This window comes from Bos indicus x Bos taurus, chromosome 9 (genome assembly GCF_003369695.1).
Source record: "Bos indicus x Bos taurus breed Angus x Brahman F1 hybrid chromosome 9, Bos_hybrid_MaternalHap_v2.0, whole genome shotgun sequence".
Lineage (NCBI taxonomy): Eukaryota > Metazoa > Chordata > Mammalia > Artiodactyla > Bovidae > Bos > Bos indicus x Bos taurus.
Genome location: NC_040084.1, coordinates 15,693,503 through 15,712,757, shown reverse-complemented (window position 1 = coordinate 15,712,757; position 19,255 = coordinate 15,693,503). Strand labels below are relative to the sequence as shown.

The following is a 19,255-nucleotide window of genomic DNA, read 5'->3' as shown; positions in this document are numbered from 1 at the left end:
CGCTGATTCCTAAAATGTCAGTGTTCACTCTTGCCATCTCCTGTTTGACAACTTCCAATTTGCCTTGATTCATGGACCTAATGTTCCAGGTTCCTATGCAATATTGCTCTTAATAGCATCAGACTTTGATTCTATCACCAGTTACATCCACAACTGGGTGTTGTTTTTGCTTTGGCTCTCTCTCTTCATTCTTTCTGGAGTTACTTCTCCACTGATCTCCAGAAGCATACTGGGCACCTACCAACCTGGGGAATTCATCTTTCAGTGTCCTATCTTTTTGCCTTTTCATACTGTTCATGGGGTTCTCAAGGCAAGAATACTGAAATGGTTTGCCATTCCCTTCTCCAGTGGACCACATTCTGTCAGACCTCTCCACCGTGACCCATCCATCTTGGGTGGCCTACACAGCATGGCTCATAGTTTCATTGAGTTAGACAAGGCTGTGGTCCATGTGCTCAGATTGGTTAGTTTTCTGTGATTGTGGTTTTCAGTCTGTTTGCCCTCTGATGGAGAAGGATAAGAGGCTTATAGAGCTTCCTGATGGGAGAGACTGACTGAGGGGAAAACTGGGTCTTGTTATGATGGGTGGGGCCAGGCTCAGTAAATCTTTAATCCAATTTTCTGTTGATGAGTGGAGCTGTGTTCCCTCCCTGCTATTTATGTGGTGCCAGACTATGGTGGAGGTAATGAAGATAATGGGGATCTCCTTCAAAAGATCCCATGCATGTACTGCTACACTCACTGCCCCGAACCCTGCAGCTGGCCACCACTGACCCATGCCTCTGCTGGAGACTCCTGGACACTCACGGGCAAGTCTGGGTCAGTCTCTTGTGGGGTCACTGCTCCTTTCTCCTGGACTTTGTGTCCTGGTGCACACAAAGTTCTGTTTGTGTCCTCCAAGAGTCTATTTCCCAGTCCTGTGTAAGTGCTGGCAGCTCTATGGTGGGGTTAATGGAGACCTCCTCCAAAAGGGCTTATGCCATACCCAAGTCTGCTGCACCCAGAGCCCCTGCCCCTGTGGCAGTCCACTGCTGACCTGTACCTCCACAGGAGATGCTCAAACACAGTTCTGTCTCAGTCTCTGTCAGTCTCTGACTATAGTCTTACTGGTTTCCATATCAAGCTGAGAGAATATAAGGAGTCTTTTAAAATCACACTTAGATAGGGATACTAAATTCAGCAAAGAGAAATACAACCAACTTAGTTTAAATTTCAGATAAAGAAATGATGATTTAGTGTAAGTATATTCCAGTGGGGACCCTGTCTTTCACCTACCAATGTACATTTAAATAGCCAACTGTTCTATCAGTGAAACCAACTTGGTTGGGTTTATTGTGAATGTGAATGATTAATGTTAAGAGGCTACAAAGGGGAAAAGAAAGTCATTTTTGTTGGCTGATAACATAATGCTGTAGGGCTTCCCTGGTGGCTCAGAGGATAAAGAGTCTGCCTGCAATGCAGGAGACCCGGGTTCGATCCTTGGGTTGGGAAGATCCCCTGGAGAAGGAAATGGCAATCCACTCCAGTATTCTGGCCTGGAGAATCCCATAGACAGAGGAGCCTGGCGGGCTACAGTCCATGGGGTCGCAAAGAGTCTGACACGACTGAGTGACTTCACTCACTCACTCAACGTAATGCTGCAGACTGTTTTAATCTGACTCAGGTCTGTATAGTAGAAAAGGTGTGAGTGAGTAGTGCAATGCTGACCCAGAGAAGAATGAAGACATATATCATTGGTCTTCTTCCCTGGCCCTGGTCACCTGGAGGGGTGCTGAGATCGCATCCCAGGAGCATGAATTCAAATGTGTTTCTCCATAACACCAAGAGGCCACTGATAGTACTCAAAGGGTTCAATTCACTCATCCCAGATCCCTCCACAGGTGTTCTAGACAGCTCGGGCTGCTATATAGCAAAATATCATAGACTGGGTAGCTTAAACAACAGAAATTTATTCCTCACAGTTCTGTAGGCTACAATGTCCAAAATCAAATTGTTGACTGATCTAGTTCCTGGTGAGGGTCTTTTTTCCAGTTAACACACAGACGCCTTCTTGCTGTATCTGCACATGGCAGAGAGAGATCATCTCTCATGTCTCTTCTTATTTATAAGGGCACTGATTCCATTCATGAGGGCTCCATCCTCATGACTTAATTACCTCCCGAAGACTGTTCCTTCAGATACTGTCACACTGGAGATGAGGGCTGTAACACATAAATTTTGGGAGGAGGCAAACATTCTCTCCATAGCAATGGAGATGTGAATAAAACTACAAGTGTATATCCAGAAAGATCTTAGATGTTAGGAAACTTCATTCTGATAGTAGACAAACCTAGGCATCCTCCAAGGGGGAAAGAAAGGGGGAACTTCTTTGAAATCTGCTTACAATTCACCATAGACAGTTTTTATTTTAAGAAACTAATAAAAGTAATATGATTCCACCTTTCCGAGCTGTTTATCACTTGGAATTTCAGTTTGGGTGATTGCACTCTAGTAAATTAGCTGACTGAGAGTCCAAAGATTATATCTGCCTCCAGACAGTCCATTCATCATGCTTAGTGTTTGAATTTGAGCACAGCTTTCCCACATATTTGCCAAAACGCCACCAAAGTAATCACAGAAAGCTCCCCGTTTTGATCTACCTAATGCCTTAAATATTGCCAGTGGCTGTGAAATTTAGGTTTATTGGAATATTTTAATAACCCACCAATCTCTTTATCTGAAAGCTTCATATAACCACTCTCTTAGTTCATAAATACTTATTGATTTTAATTTTGCACCAAAAAGGGAGTGGACTTCAGTAGTTTTATATGTACTTACTCAAGAAAGCAATGCAAAGTCGTAGTATTTTCAAGATATAATCATGTAGGAATGAAAAAACCTTTAAATAGTATCAAATATTTACTTGCATGGCCAACACAAAGTTCAAATTATTTGTGTGTAACCCACACCCTCACACTTTCAATATTATTTGGCAAACAGGCAAAGTGTTCATTTAGATTATCCAATTTTGGAAAAACATGATTTAAATTTTGATTGGTAAAACTACCAAAATGTGATCATTGTGATCCCAAAAAAGCCAATTGCATAAAATTCAGGCTTGCATGATTGGAAAGTGAACAAAATTTCCAGGCCAAAAGTGCCCAACTAATTGGCTGAGAGTTCCAGATGGGTATGTGGGATCCAAGTCTATGCCAAAGCCATCTGTGGTGTGTACCACCTGCTGACCTAGTCATTTTTTTACCACCTGGTCCCTGTGTGTGCTGTGTCTCACTGGGCAGTAATTCCTAAAATTCTAGGCAATTGGTGCTCTTTTAGACGCACGTATCCACAAGTTTTGGACCTGAATAAAATGGTTATAGAGACCTAGCCTCTGTATCCCTAAGTGTGGATATAGGGCTGCCTGCCCTTTCTGTACCAATTTGTTTTTTGAAATATGATACGAAACATGGTAATTACTTCATTGTATATGTAAGTCAAACCATTATGCTATACATCTTAAATTTATACAGTGAGGTATGTCAATTATATCTCAATAAAACTTGGAAAAAATCTAGAAATTAAAAAATAAGTAAAACCAAATATGATATTAAAATAATTCAAATGCTATCTTTTCCAAGATTAATTTTAACTTTGGATTTTCTCTTTTGCCTTCTATTCTTTGTGGGGATGCTTGGACATAATGAACTGGTCTCAGGAGCTTCACCCACGGATGGTTGGTCTCCACCTGCTATGACCTCTACCTCCCTATCAGAAACTCTACCTTTTTTTACTGCATCAAGCGTCTTTCCTCAGACTGATCAAAGTGCCACAGACATAATGTCCATTGACCAGACAGTACTAATCCCACGGCTTACTGTCCCCACTGATGATTATTCTGCCATCAGCCCATTGGTTCCGGAAATTTCACACTTGCCTACATCTTCAGAAGACTGGTTGAGTACCAGCAGCCAAGATACAATGGAATACTTAGATGGAGTGGATCTCACTAAGACTCCTACCTCCTCTGAGGTCCCAGGATTCAGTGGGTATGTTTCCAGCCTGGATTATTTCCTGGAGAACATCACTCCTGACCCAGGTTTGCGCTACATCACCACCAGCGCCATGACTGTCGCTGCCAGGGGCCGAGAGTTGGTGGTGTTCTTCAGTTTGCGTGTGGCCAATGTGCCCTTCTCCACTGACCTGTTTAACAAGAGCTCGCTTGAATATCAAGCTCTGGAGCAGCGATTCACACAACTGGTGAGTGGACACTGCTTACAACTCTGTGTGTCTCCTTTCTTTTTTGTTGTTACTTTATAATGTAATCACTGCTGTCTTGAGCAATGCAATTCGGAAGAGACAAGCTTCTGAGATATCTGTTGCTGATAGCATTCAACTGGAGTGTTGAGATGGATTTGGATCCAACAGGCAAGAATTCTATGGTAGATGCACGAGGCGGCCACTCAGCTATCTGGGAACAAACTTATTTCTAAGACCTTTTCATCATAGTTCCTCTAGATTTCGTTTTCCTGGGAATAATACATAACCACTCAAGAACTTAACTTGGAATTTATAAATAATATGAGCAGACTTTTCCTAAGTTCATTCTGTTTTCCAGCCATCTGACAAAAGGGTTCAAGGCTAGAAAAGTCCAGAAGAGATGAGGTCAAGTGTTCAGGTATAAGAAATCTTTTTTTTTTTTTTTTTAGTTCCCTTTATGTTCTTGTAAAACAAACCAACAAAAAAATAAAATGACAAAATGGCTCAGCATTCCAACCACTAACAAAGAAAGTGAGATCATCATCAAAAAGCATATAACTCTGATTACAAAACATCCCCCCAAATCACATATTTATTTTGTTTCTTCATGTACTTTTGTAGAAATACATACGATATGAAAACTGCTAACCTATGAACCTCTCACAGGCATGGATAATTAAATTCAAGTACACAATGCCCATCACAAAGATTATAGAATTTCTGAAAATAAGAAAAAAATATTTGTAAGCTCCATGTAAGTTAAATCACTATGCAAATTAAAACCACATTAAAACCAATTCTTCAAGTGAACTTTAAATAAGACTTTGTGCTATACCCACCTCCCCCAAGTGAGGTGAGTTGATGTTGGGACAATCTCAAGGAACAGAGTCCCAGGGTACCAAGTCCAGGTGTATTAACTAGGATACATCTAGGCTGCCATAATGAAGAAATCAAGAATACAGTAACTTAAATAGAATATGAGTTTATTTTCTTTTACTGGGTGGGTGGGACAACTCTGCTCTACAGAGTCATCCACGGACTCACATTCCCTCCATCTTATAACTCTGCCAACCCCAGGGGTGTTTCCTCACTCTCACATCCAAAGCTGGATCACTGGTACATCATTCTATTTATTTATTTATTTTAATTGGAGGACATTTAGTTTACAATATTGTGATGGTTTCTCCCATATATCAACATGAATCAGCCATAGGTACACACGTGTCCCCCCGATCCTGAACCCTCCTCCCACACCCCTCCCCATACCACCCCTCCAGGCTTTTCCAGAGCACCAGCTTTGGGTGCCCTGCTTCATGCACTTAACTGGCCCTGGTCATCTATTTTACATATGGCAATGTACATGTTTTGATGCGATTCTCTCAAATCATCCTACATTGTCCTCCCACTGAGTCTGAAAGTCTGTTCTTCATGTTCGTGTCTCCTTTGCTGTGCTGCATGCAGAATCATTGGTAACTGATACATCTCTGTTTCTATTTCCCTTCTCTGTGAGAAGGGGAAAGTGAGGAACCCCATGGCAAGCAATATCCTAAGCAAGTGATGCCAAAGTTGCCCACACCTCTTTCGCTCATATCCAATTGGTGGGAATTGGTCATGTGGCCACACCATGCTGCAAAGGAGGGTGGGAAATGTGGGCTGTAGCAAGGCAGCCTCTTAGCCATGAAGAAGAGGAGAATGGATTTGGGGAAAGGGAGCAACTAGTTGTCTGCACATGAAGTGAGGACAGGGAATTCCCACTAGAGGGCAAAGCAATGTTAAGACACAAAGAATGAGTCTAGTCAAAGTACATGGGAGAAAATAGGAGAGAGTAATTCCACACTCTGTATACAATTTCATTTTATTTTCATAATAACCTGGAGGGGGCGGTTAACTGGAGGTGGTACCAACATGTGGGTTTGGGTCAGAGTCTGGTGGGGTGGAGATGGGGACAAAGGGAAAGCAGGTCTGGGCCAAGCCTGGGAGATAATAGTTTGTATCTGTGTCCTCTCTGGGTTTGTGGGTGTCAGTTCATGAAGGAGAGGTCCCACTTTCAGAGCCAGGAACAAAGCAGACATCACTGAGTTTCAGACATTCCTGAAAAGTGATCTGCAGGATGGCTGTGGGGAATTCCCTGGCAGTTCAGTGTTTAAGACTCTGTGCTTCCAGGGTTCAGATCCCTAGTCAGCAAACTAAGTTCCCATGTGTCATGGGGCATGCCAAAAAAAAAGGCTGGTTGTGGGTCTCAAGAGGCAGATGTAGGAATGTGAAGCACAACTCCCTGAAGCATCCTTTCAAGATACTTAAATTCTAGCTTGAAAAAGGTCCTTAGGGAGCCATTTTTTTTCTCCCTCACAATTCAAATAAGAGCACTGAGGTACAACTTAGTAGGTTATGTGGATTGATGAAGTCACATGTCTGGTTAGCAGCAATCTGAGGACTGACACCTAGTTTCCTGAGGACCAAGTTCTTCACAGTTTCCACTGCAGGGAATTTGTGTTGACATGAAACCCCCTGAACAGACCAATGAGCCCATGTTTATGCTGTTGTTTATTTCAATAGGTCATTTCAAATTGGTTGCTTCCAAACAGATGTTCCATTTACCAGGCATAGGTCAATCTGCTACTGCTCAGTTTGGAACATGTTTTTATTTACTTGGATTTTTTTTTTTTTTTTTAATAACTGAACCTGGCATCCCTGCTTGGCTCACAGTGTTGACCAGGATTTCTTTTTCAATCCTCTGTTCTGGCAATTCATCATGAAGAAAATCACTGCCCATCCATCTCAATACACAGAAAAGTGGAAATATGGGACATAATCACTGCAAACAGATCATTAAGTAGTGGTGTTCTGGTTTCACGTTAAGTCCAAACACAAATATAAAAAAGAAACTGAAATTTATGCCTCAGATAATGAAATGTGAGTATAAATGGAATTAGCAGCAGCTGAGCACTTGCAACACCATTAAGAGTAAACCGTCTTTTGTTTTTGCAGCTGGTTCCATATCTGCGATCCAATCTTACGGGTTTTAAGCAACTTGAGATACTTAACTTCAGAAATGGGAGCGTGATTGTGAATAGCAAAGTGAGGTTTGCTAAATCAGTGCCATATAACCTCACCAAGGCTGTGCGAGGTGTCTTGGAGGATTTTCGTTCCACAGCAGCCCAACAACTTGATCTGGAAATAGATAGCTACTCTCTCGACGTTGAACCAGGTAAAAGAATCCAACCCAGAAAATCGTGGGAGTGTTTTTGGTTTTGCTGGTTTGTTTAAGCATGCAGCTCAAGTTTGAGGCAACAAAAATCAACTTATAATGGCATTTAGCAAAACAATTTTTTGGAAGCTATGAATCAATATAGAAGAAAGGTAGGGCCCTAAGACATGCAAGTTAAGGTTTTCCTTCATTAAAAAACCAAAGAGCAAGCATACCTCTTGCTTCACAATCTGGGCACTTTAGTTTCCTCACAGAACAAAACTTTTGCTATGCCTAAGAGATTTTTCTTTTTTTAGTGTAACCCACACCTAAGCTAACTTACATCCTTCCAGAAGTCAAAAGCACTTTATCAGTCAGCAGCAACCACCTAAGAAACCTCCCAGTCCTGGTTAACTATGGCCATCACCTCTTCATAGCATAATTCAGGATGAAACTGAGACAGTGTCCCAGGGAAAGAAAAATAATCATTAGACCAAAACTCCAACTTCGAAAAAACCCACTTCACCATCACCCAATAGGAGAATCATGTCCCTTTCTATATGTATACCCTAGATCAGCTTCTGTGTGTGCTGCTGCTGCTGCTGAGTCGCTTCAGTCGTGTCCGACTCTGTGCGACCCCACAGACAGCAGCCTACCAGGTTTCCCGTCCCTGGGATTCTCCAGGCAAGAACACTGGAGTGGGTTGCCATTTCCTCCTCCAATGCATGAAAGTGAAAAGTGAAAGTGAAGTCGCTCAGTCGTGTCTGACTCTAGCGACCCCATGGACTGCAGCCCACCAGGCTCCTCCAACCATGGGATTTTCCAGGCAAGAGTACTGGAGTGGGGTGCCATTGCCTTCTCCATCTATGTGTGCAGGTTAAAACAAAGTAGAGTTAGATGTGAAAAAAAAAAAATTAAAGATACAGGGGCTTAGCCTGAAGCTACATAATAGAAAGCAAACATTTGTTCTGATAATAAAGCACAGTGTACTGTACCAGTGTAAGAAGCTATGCCCAAATTGGGAACTGTTTCCACCATTAGCTTCAAAATTCTGTTTTCTAACCAACCGAAGGAAATTTTTTAATTCCCCAGACTGCAAGTGGGCAAGGCTCCAAATCCACTGGCAAAGCGACCTTCGAGTCAGGTTCAAAACAAAGCTTCCTAATTGGCCATGAATTAGTGAAGTGGATCTGTAACATCCTCCCTAGATTTTCCCAGACTAACAAAGAAGGCAGAGAGAAAGGCCTTGGGCAAAATGCAAACAAAAAGCCTCTGTTGGGAGACACTTATCTTTGACAGAGCAGAACTTTGAGCAACTTTAGGAAAATTGCCTCCTACCTTAGTAAATAGGATTATTAAAAAGACAGAAAGCCCTGAAGGTGCTGAGCCCTGAAGCACTTACCTTTGAACACAAGCAGCTAAGCAAACCGTCTGGACCCCCTAGGAAATCAAAGACCTCCTAAACACTAGTAAGATACCTCCTCTTCCCCTGAAAACTTCCAGGGGGTCCTTGCCAGTTGAAATCAGGAAGACCAATTTTTTCCAGTCAATTGAAAACAGAAACATATATAGAGAGAACTTGGCATAAGAGAGGCAAGGGCCCAATCCTCTCCCTTCCTTTCTCCCCTGCGGAGCTGACAGACAACAGAGAGACTCATCCAACAGTAGGAGAAGATCAAACGAGGAGCCCAGTTGAGGCAGGGGAAAACTGGGCACCTCTTAGAAAGAGGGCAGGAAGCTGGTGATGCATTTGCCAGTGATGCTCAAGAGACCCTAGTGATGCTGGAAGGAAGCATTGCACAAAGTCACGACTCTGTAAGACCATGGTCCTGAATCTGTATGCTGCTGATGCTGAAAACTCAGTCTTTGTGCATGCGTGCTGAATGAAATCTCGGAGACAGAACTTTGGGGAAAGTAGAAAAGAATAATGTTACTGCAAAGGGGGCCAGCAGTCGCATGCCTCTCAAAACTGTGTCCCAATCCAGAGTTGGGGGCAGGATTTGGTGAGGAGTTTTATAGCAATCGTTCAAGGGCAGGGTTGCTGATAAGGATTGGGTTGTACCAGGCCTACATTCCTTTATTCTGGCTTTAAGAGGTCCCCTGATAAGCTTCTGGAGTTTCTTTCATCTGTCCTCAGGTGCTCTCTAGATGAGCTTCTTGAGGTTATCATTCTCTGATCTTCTCTGGAAGGAAGAACGCTGACATCTTCCATTTGTTTTGGGTTTTAGTTCTGCAGAAGAGCTCAAAGACACAGTTCTGTGTATCCCTTGAGGCAGAACCAGGACCCTGCCCCGAGGCTGCACCCTTGCTTCCTGACTGCTCCTCCCTTGTCTCAGCACCCTCTGCCTCCCCTGATTAGGACTGTTTAAACCTGCCCTTTGAAACTCAGGGAACGTCATGCTGGCTGGAGTCTGTTCCCTACAAACGAGAAACAGCGGACACAGAAATGCTTCCATAGCCAGGAGCTCCACAGTGTCCTGCTTGGTTTCACTAACAGCAACACTCCATCTCCACAACTGGAAAAATGGATATAGTGACAGTTGCGAGGATCAATCAAAATTATATTTACAACACTTAGCGTAACATTTGATACACAGTAGTTGACTAACAAATGTTAGTGGTTAATATGATAGCATCGTCATTAGTAAATGAGCTAATACTTTGTGATATGAACAGGGTACCAGTGGGAACAATGAAAAGTACCAGGACAAGGTATTTGCATGGAGGGTCCACTGAAATTATTTCACTAATTTCTCATGACCAGTTCTGCTGTGTAGCCTTTCCTCTAAGAAGCCAAGAACAAGAGAAATGAGACAGTGCTAACATGGGTTTCAGTCCCTGCATGCTTGCTATGTCACTTCAGTCATGTCCGATTCTTTTGCAACCCTATGGTTGCATGGAATTCTCCAGGCAAGAATACTGGAGTAGGTTGCCATGCCCTCCTCCAGGGGATCTTCCTGACCCAGGCACTGAACCCGCATCTCTTATGTCTTCTGCACTGGCATGCAGGTTCTTTACTGCTAGTGCCACCTGGTCCTTACTGAAGCCAAATTTATACTGATTACTTAATGGCAGAACAGTAGCGGAAGCTAGAGAGCATTGGGCAGCCTGGGACATTATCTTACTCTACGCCTGGCTAGACAGTTGGAAAATTCAGAAGCTCTGAATTTTTGATACATTGGAGACTCATTGAATAATTGAATGAATGGACAGATGGATAGATGGACAAGGTCTGCCAAGAATGACTACTGTGAGCCAGCCAGGACATAAGTACTGCCTAAACCAGTGGGTTGGAAGACAGCAGATTTAGAAAGCCAAAAATTATTTTATAAAAGTTAAAAATAAATAACAAAGAACTTTATGAACTACATAAATCAAAGTGGATAAATCCAGTATTCAGAAGGGATCTTATTTATAGTGAGAAGCCACTGTGCCATCTACCCCCAGAAATGCTCCTTCCATTCGACAGGGAGCTGGACAAGGTGGGAGAAGCCTGGGCTTCCTCCTACCTCGCTGGTTTAGTCATTTCACAGAAAGCAAAGTGAAGAGTCACCCATGTAACCAGCAACTGGTTGAGATTCATTAAACCATGACCATCTTCTACACACGTGTAATCCAAAACAATCACCGTTCATTCACCACAGTTATAAACTGTAAAAATGTGAAAGTCCCTGCCCAAAGGAACATGCCCAATGGCCAAGGATGATCACCTTACAACAATGCTGGGATCAAAGCTATTCCTTTTTCCTTCAAAGACCTTCTAATGAGCACTTTCTGATATGCTTGATTTTATGGTTCATTCATTCAGTCTTGTCTGACACTTTGTGACCCCATGAACTGCAGCAGGCCAGGCTTCACCATCTCCCAGAGTCTGTTCAAACTCATGTCTATTGAGTCGATGATGCCATCCAACCATCTCGTCCTCTGTCGTCCCCTTCTCCTCCTGCCTTCAATCTTTCCCAGCATTAGGGTCTTTTCAAATGAGTCAGTTCTTCCAATCAGGTGGCCAAAGAATTGGAGTTTCAACTTCAGCATCAGTCCTTCCAATGAATATTAAGGACTGATCTCCTTTAGGATGGACTAGTTGGATCTCCTTGCAGTCCAAGGGACTCTCAAGAGTCTTTTCCAACACCACAGATGGACGGGTCATGGTGGAGAGGTCTGACAGAATGTGGTCCACTGGAGAATGGAATGGCAAACCACTTCAGTATTCTTGCCTTGAGAACGCCATGGACAGTATGAAAAATGCTTCTGCAGAGTTCATTAATTTCATACTTCTATGAATTTATTCATTTTATAAAACTTCTTGAACTTGAAATGTAAAATGTTGTTCTTAAAACAAAAAGAACACCTGTATACTTATTGTACAGTAAAGTGTACTATAAATAGTGTCAGTTCTCCTATACAATTTTAGTTTGGAGAAATATGCACAAAATTAGTATTTTGATTATAGAAGAAATGGGCTTCTGGGTTTTAAAACAAATTAAGGGAAAATATGCACATGATTTTCAATAGTTTTCTTCCTATTTTTTTTTTTTAATCTAGAAGATCACAGGTATTTTGCTCCCAGTTTTTCAGCATGACTAGCTGATCCAGATTTCCTGCTTGTGGTGGTGTATTTGAGTGTAAGCTGTCATGGTGATTGACAGGCAAGCTGATTAAAATGTCTTCCTCGTAGAGTAAACCAATGCAACCACCTGATTGTGCTGCCTCTCAGCTCCCTGGACCTGTAGTGAAGATAATTACTTCAGCTTCCTAGACAACAAGGACTCAGATTCTAATTTACACAGCCTCTGGCTGTGTAGCTGGTATGGTCTCTTCCAGTGTCTAAGGCTTGGCTGATTCTCAGCAGTGCCCATCCCCCAGCACATAGTAAGGGAGATCACAGATCAGGACACTGCTAATCAAAATCCCAAGTAATACCTAAAGGTCATTTTAGCCAATACATGAAGCCTCCCTGATTCAGACTGGATCTTGCAAGTATTTCCTTGAACTCATTGATGAAAACTCTCCTTGAAAGAGAACTAAAAGGGGCAATCTTGAGGGAGATAAAGGACAGCTGCTGGAAATACCAAACACCAGGAATACATACCTAGCTTTGTCTCTGGGAAAGAATCTCAAGAATCTTCCCTTGGAAAATGGAGAAGGTATCCTACCATTTCAAAGTTTTTCCAACCAGGATGGCCAAATATAGCAAAACTGAGTTACTGGATGTCTTACCCCTTTGCCCTTTTCTCATCACTTTCTTGGGAGAAACAGGCGATTTGAACTAGATCTCCAAAACACTGGAGGATCTCCCACCTCAAATCCAGTGTTCCGCAGCCCGGGAGCTGCTGGCTTTACCACCCATGCCTCCCACAGCCCTTATCAAAGAATAGCCTCCATGTGTGAAAAACATACCAGTCAATCAGGTAGATAGTGGTCGTAGTCACTAAGTCATGTCTGACGCTTGCATCCAATGGACCGTAGCCCGTCAGACTCCTCTGTCCATAGAATTCCCCAGGCAAGAAAACTGGAGTGGGTTTCCATTTCCCTCTCCAGCAGATCTTCCCAATGCAGGAATCAAATTTAACATCTCCTGCATTGCAGATAGATTTTTACCACTGAGCATTAGACGACAAATACAGTTTAAAGAGGATATGGAAACAGGTTTTAAACAGAGAACAAAAGCAAATGCTGAAATCTAAATAAAAAACAGAAAATACAATCACTGTATCATATCCATTATCTATACAGTAACTTCTGACTTTATAGAGATCTGAAATGCCATTATCAATAGTAAATGGTAAATCAGTCCAAGTTACTGTCTTTTAGGTGTCAGCAAAGTGTTTCTTAAAATGCCAGATGGTTAATATTTTAGGCTTTGCAAGTCAATAAAGCAGAAGTAGATGTTTTTCTGGAATTCTCCTGCTTTTTCGATGATCCAAAAGATGTTGGCAATTTGATCTCTGGATCCTCTGCCTTTTCTAAATCCAGCTTGAACATCTGAAAGATCTCAGTTCACTTACTATTGAAGCCTCACTTAGAGAATTTGGAGCATTACTTTGCTAGCATGCGAGATGAGTGCAATTGTGTAGTAGTTGGAACATTTTTGGCATTGCCTTTCTTTGGGATTGGAATGAAGACTAACATTCTCCAGTCCTGTGGCCACTGCTGAGTTTTCCAAATTTGCTGGCATATTGAGTGCAGCACTTTCACAGCATCATCTTTTAGGATTTAGCTCAACTGGAATTCCATCACCTCCACTAGCTTTGTTCATAATGATGCTTCCTAAGGCACACTTGACTTTGCACTCCAGGATGTCTGGGTCTAGGTGAGTGATCACACCATCGTGGTTATCTGGGTCATGAAGATCCTTTTTGTACAGCTCTCCTGTCTACTTCTGCTTTATTGACTACACGAAAGCCTTTGACTGCGTGGACCACAACAAACTGTGGAAACTTTTTAAAGAGATGGAAATACCAGACCACCTGACCTGCCTCCTGAGAAATCTGAATGTAGGTCAAGAAACAACAGTTAGAACCAGATATGGAACAATGGACTGGTTCCAAATTGGGAAAGGAGTATGTCAAGGCTGTATGTTGTCACTCTGCTTATTTAACTTATATGCAGAGTACATCATGTGAAATGCTGGGCTGGATGAATCACAAGCTGGAATCAAGATTCCAGGGGAAATATCAGCAACCTCAGATATGCAGATGACACCACCCTTATGGCAGAAAGAAAAGAACTGAAGAGCCTCTTAATGAAAGTGAAAGAGAAGAGTGAAAAAGTTGCCTTAAAACTCAACATTCAAAAAACTAAGATCATGGCATCCAGTCCCATTACTGCATGGCAAATAGATGGGGAAACAGTGTCAGACTTTACTTTTCTGGGCTCCAAAATCACTGCAGATGGTGATTGCAGCCATGAATTTGAAAGACGCTTACTCCTTGGAAGGAAAGTTATGACCAGCCTAGACAGTAGATTAAAAAGCAGATACATTACTTTGCCAACAAAGGTCCATCTAGTCAAAGCCATGATTTTTCCAGTAGTCATGTATGGATGTGAGAGTTGGACCATAAAGAAAGCTGAGCGTCAAAGAATTGATGCTTTTGAACTGTGGTATTGGAGAAGACGCTTGAGAGTCCCTTGGACTGCAAGGAGAAACAACCAGTCCATCCTAAAGGAAATCAATCCTGAATATTCATTGGAAGGACTGATGCTGAAGCTGAAACTCCAATCTTTTGGCCACCTGATGGGAAGAACTGACTCCTCAGAAAAGACCCTAATGCTGGGAAAGATTGAAGGCAGGAGGAGAAGGGGACAACAGAGGATGAGATGGTTGGATGGCATCACCAACTGTATGGACATGAGTTTAAGTAAGCTCCAGGAGTTAGTGATGGACAGGGAAGCCTGGCATGCTGCAGTCTGTGGGGTTGTAGAGTCGGACCTGAATGATCGACTGAACTGACTGAATCTGCCCTTTGGAGTTCAGGCAAAGTCATGGGGACTAGAATCTGTTTCCAATAAAAAAGAAATGGGGAACACTGAGAGGCTTCCACGTCCAGGAACCTCACAGTGTCCAGTTCAGTTTCAGGGTGGGGCTAGTCTAGAAAGGGCAGGAGGAAAATAAAGAGAGTCCTAGGAATGGCAGGGTACTTCTCCTGCTGTGAAAGCAGCTTTGGATACAAGGTAAAGATGCTCAGCAGAGAAGGAAGGGAAGGCAAGAATGAGACAGTGTTACCCCAAACACAAGGTTTCCCTCTTGGTGGGTGTCTAGCTAAATAACACAACCAAGCCAAAGAGCAGAAGGATGTATCACTTGCAACAAGTAAGGAAAACCCCATGGATCCTTCCCAAAGCAGTGTCTCCCCAACCACCAAATTGGCGAAGTTTTAAGCTAAAGGTACATGCATATTCATGGGGGGCTTGAGAAGAGGAGAATTAAGGACAAAATTAGGACAAAGGTTGAGTCAGAACTTTAGCTGATGGAAGTCAGCAGGGTCAGAAAAGGTCAACGTCATCTTCCCTCAGGTTCCAGGTGACCTGGAGGTTGAACCTTCAGGGTAATCTTTCCCACTGAAACAGAACTGGGAGTCTTTACAACTGATATGTTATCTTTGCTATAGGTTTGTAACTTTACAACTGATATGTTTTCTTTGTTATTTCTGTGGTTGTTTGTTTCTGCATTCTTTTGTTCCCTTGAGATTAATTACTGAAAACTGTTCGAGGGCAAACATTATAGCCAGGCTTAGATCACAAAATAGCTTAGGCCAAAGTGGCTTCTCTTATGTCAATAAAGCCAAGCCTGGTTCTATCTCCCGGGAACCCCATCCTATCTGCTTACAGCAGCTCAGTTAAAGTCAGGTTGTCTAACAGACCCTGTTCAATCTATTTGCATCTTCTCTGGGGCCCATTTTTCTGTTCTTTCTTCTTCCCTCCCCGCCATGATTTATGGATTTTTGAAGTTAAACTTTTAAAAAAATGTGTGAAAGTCTTCAGACTAGGTGTTTAAAGCATTCCCAAGATTATAAAGTAAAAACACATAGAGTTTATCATTCATAAAATGCTGAAAATTTAGAAAATATTTGTTAAAAATCTATAAATAGTTACAAAGGACACATAAAGTAACTCATTTTTAAAAGATGAAGGGCAAAATTAATAAAATGCCTTAAAGATATAAAAATATCCCAAAAGACCTCTTTGGGGAAGCCAATTTTATGGAAGTGGATATTAGGTGAATTGACCTCTAACCTATGAAGTAGCCGTCTGGAGGCCTGGGAGGGGACGATACTGAAAGGATGCATTTGGGTGAGTGAAGAGTAGATGAAGTTCCTTTAAGCTGACAGTTCATAGGTCGTTAGAATCCTCTGCAAAAGCAATCTGGTGGAGCAGCAGGAGCAGAGGCCACATTTCTGTGAGATTTCAATGATATGGAAAATGAGAAAGTCAACATGCCCTGTCCACCTCCTGTCTTACAAGTTGGAGCAAGGCTCCAACCCTTGCACAGATACTGGAAGGTAGGGAGTGCTGTCTTCCTTGATGATTACATTTCAAAGGGATGGCTCCCAGGTCCTGCAGAAAGTCAGGAGTCCAAATTCTGGCAGGAAGCTTTAAAGAGATTTCCATCTCAAACAGAGGAAGAAGTTACAAGTTTTCTAAAGTCTTACTCTTGATGCCAAAAATTTGGCCTCTGTGCGCTGGTGCCAAATCAAATCGAGAGACAAGAGCTTCGTGTGAAGCAGAGAAGGATTGCTTTATTGCTTTGCCAGGCAAAGGGGGACACAGTGCATTCATGGCCCTCGAAACTGCGTGTACCAACCTGGTGGGATTTGGTAAGGAGCTTTATAGCAGTGGTTCAAGTATGCGGTTGCTGATAAGACTAGGGTGTGTGCAGGGCACGCACTCCTTTAATCTAGTCTCAGGTGGTCTCTTGAAGAGCTGGTCTCAGGTGGCCTTCCCTGAAATGAAGAAAGCTAATATCTGCTATTTATTCGGGGTTTTAGTTCTATTGTTGTTGTTCAGTCACTCAGTCATAACCGACTCTTTGCGACCCCATGGACTGCAGCACGCCAGGCTTCCCTGTCCATCACCAACTCCCAGAGCTTGCTCAAACTCATGTCCATTGAGTTCTAAAAAGACCTCAAAAGATAGTGTTCTGTGTATCCCTTGAGCGGAACCCGGACCCTGCCTGAAGGCTATGTTATTGATTCTTGGCTGCTCCTCCCAAGACTGTATCCCTTCCCTTCCGTGATTAGCAACTGTTCGAATCTGCCCTTGGGAACTCAGGGAAGGTCATGGAGGCTGGAGTCTGTTCCATACAAGAAGTGGAGGACACAGAAAAGTTTCTGTGGCCAGGAGCCCCACGGGGTCCTTCTTGGTTTCACAGTAAGGAAAGAGAGGTCAAGGAAAGAAGTCTGGGTAAAGATGAGTTGAGCTTAACAGTCCCAGACAGCTTAACAGTCAGAGAATGTAGCATTTCTTTTCTTTGCCCCAGTTTTAATATATTTATAGGCAATGCCCAGACAGACCAATTATTTAGGTACATCTGCAAAATTTGAAACAAAATCCAATCAGGTCTTTTTCTTTTCTTTTGGCCTAATGTCAGGGTGGAAAGTGGATTGGGGTAGCAGTGCTGGGAGGGGGGAATATTTTACTACTTGGGGACTAGAGAGAAGAAAGAGAGAATTTGAAAACCCTCCGGAGATTTCCAGGTGAGTCTCATTCCACATTCAGATCAGCACCAGGATGTGGGGCTGCGTCCTCTAAAGGAGGATCGGCAGTGGTTAGGGCAGAGAGCATCTCAGAGGCGCAGGCAGGTAGGAGAAGCCACACGCTGTTGGTACAGCGTGCGGTTTGCCTTTCACCTTTTGAAACTCCCTGAATAAATGAATCTGTGATATAAAAAGTATAAACCAATGTTAGAACCACCTGATTCATCAACTGAGAAGCTGAATACATCACGGCTTGCTCAGTATTCTGCTGGCATCCCCGGCCACTAGGGTCGTCTTTCATTTGAGCTGCTATGAAAATTCTTCAGAAGCATGTAGGGCTTTTATGCCAGTTAGCTGTGCAGGGTGGAGATTTCAAAAATGCAAAACTCCATATAACTTATTCTAACTTCTTCTCTTCTTGAATTCCTAAAAATCTTCCTTAAAAACAGGCAGACCTCAAGGCTGGTAAGTGGTAAACATTGAAATTAATTACAGTCTGGCATCCACGACACTTCCAGCCAGAATGTGGGTCAACGCTCACTTTCTCTGGAAAGTGCATAATGTGTAAGACTCGCACTTAGTCACCAGCTCTGCGAAGGTGGTAGTTGTCACTCATCACAATGGCAATAAAAATGGTAATCGCTGTTAATTAACACTATTTTTTAAATCTTAATAAATAACTACACAAAGTTATTTCCCCCCATTCCATACTTGAAGAAACTGTGTTTCCTAAAAGTGTAAATAACTTATGTTTTACTGTTAAACAGTCACCAAGGGCTGGAACTGAATTCAAAGGCAGTTTTATGTGCTTCCCTCAACTCTACCTACTGCCTCTTTGTGAAAAAGAATCTTATTAACCCTCCTCCTACTGGTATACTGGAGAAGGAAATGGCAACCCGCTGCAGCATTCTTGCCTGGGAAATCCCACGGACAGAGGAGCCTGGCGGGCTACAGTCCATGGGGTCGCAAAGAGTCGGATTATGCCTTAGCAACTAAACAGCAACTACTGGGTATACGCCAAGTGTTTAATCTGCTTAGAAAAGGTGACAACACACTTCAGTCTAATGAGAATGAACTATTAGGTTCATTCTAATGAACCTAATGAACTATTAGGTTCATTCAACCTAAATGAACTATTAGGTTCTACATCTTACCAAGAGAAATTTCCTACAATATTTTATCATATTCTAGAATACAAAAAAAAAAAACAAACTTATTCTCAGAAACAAAAGTCCTAAACTTCCCTTTCTATGTTCTGTCGTCCCTGCTAGGAGTGTCCCCTCCCAGCTGGGGCAGCCTCAGGGACTCTCTCCAGGAGGCTGTCCCCAGCCTCCCCCATCTCTGTCTCTGGCTGTGCCTCCTGCTGCCCTGTGTTCCCTGTGCTGCCATCGTAGGAGTTTTTCTGTTAACGCCTGCTTCCACTAGGGAACCACAGTGCCGGCTGGACTGCCAGACAGCTTTTGCCTGCTCCAGAGTTTCTGCCTGTCCCCTCAGCCCACCCCCAACCACCCCATGGAGCTTCCTTAAGAAGCTCCCAGGGTCCGTCATCCAACCCTTAATGCAAACCCTCCACGCGAGCCTGGGCTTCCGCCCAGCTGCAGGGCCACCTCCCACGCTGCTGTTGGGGTCCCCATCT

The 19,255-nt window shown here is 42.9% G+C and overlaps 1 protein-coding gene across 1 annotated transcript in view; it reads left to right on the top strand.

The window, feature by feature from the left end:
* IMPG1 (interphotoreceptor matrix proteoglycan 1) overlaps positions 1–19,255 on the top strand; it is a 169,427-nt gene that overhangs the window by 129,697 nt on the left and 20,475 nt on the right. The window contains exons 13-14 of the mRNA XM_027550977.1: positions 3,695–4,236; positions 7,225–7,444. Of these exons, the coding sequence (XP_027406778.1) occupies positions 3,695–4,236; positions 7,225–7,444 (762 nt within the window). The remainder of the gene's footprint in view (positions 1–3,694; positions 4,237–7,224; positions 7,445–19,255) is intronic.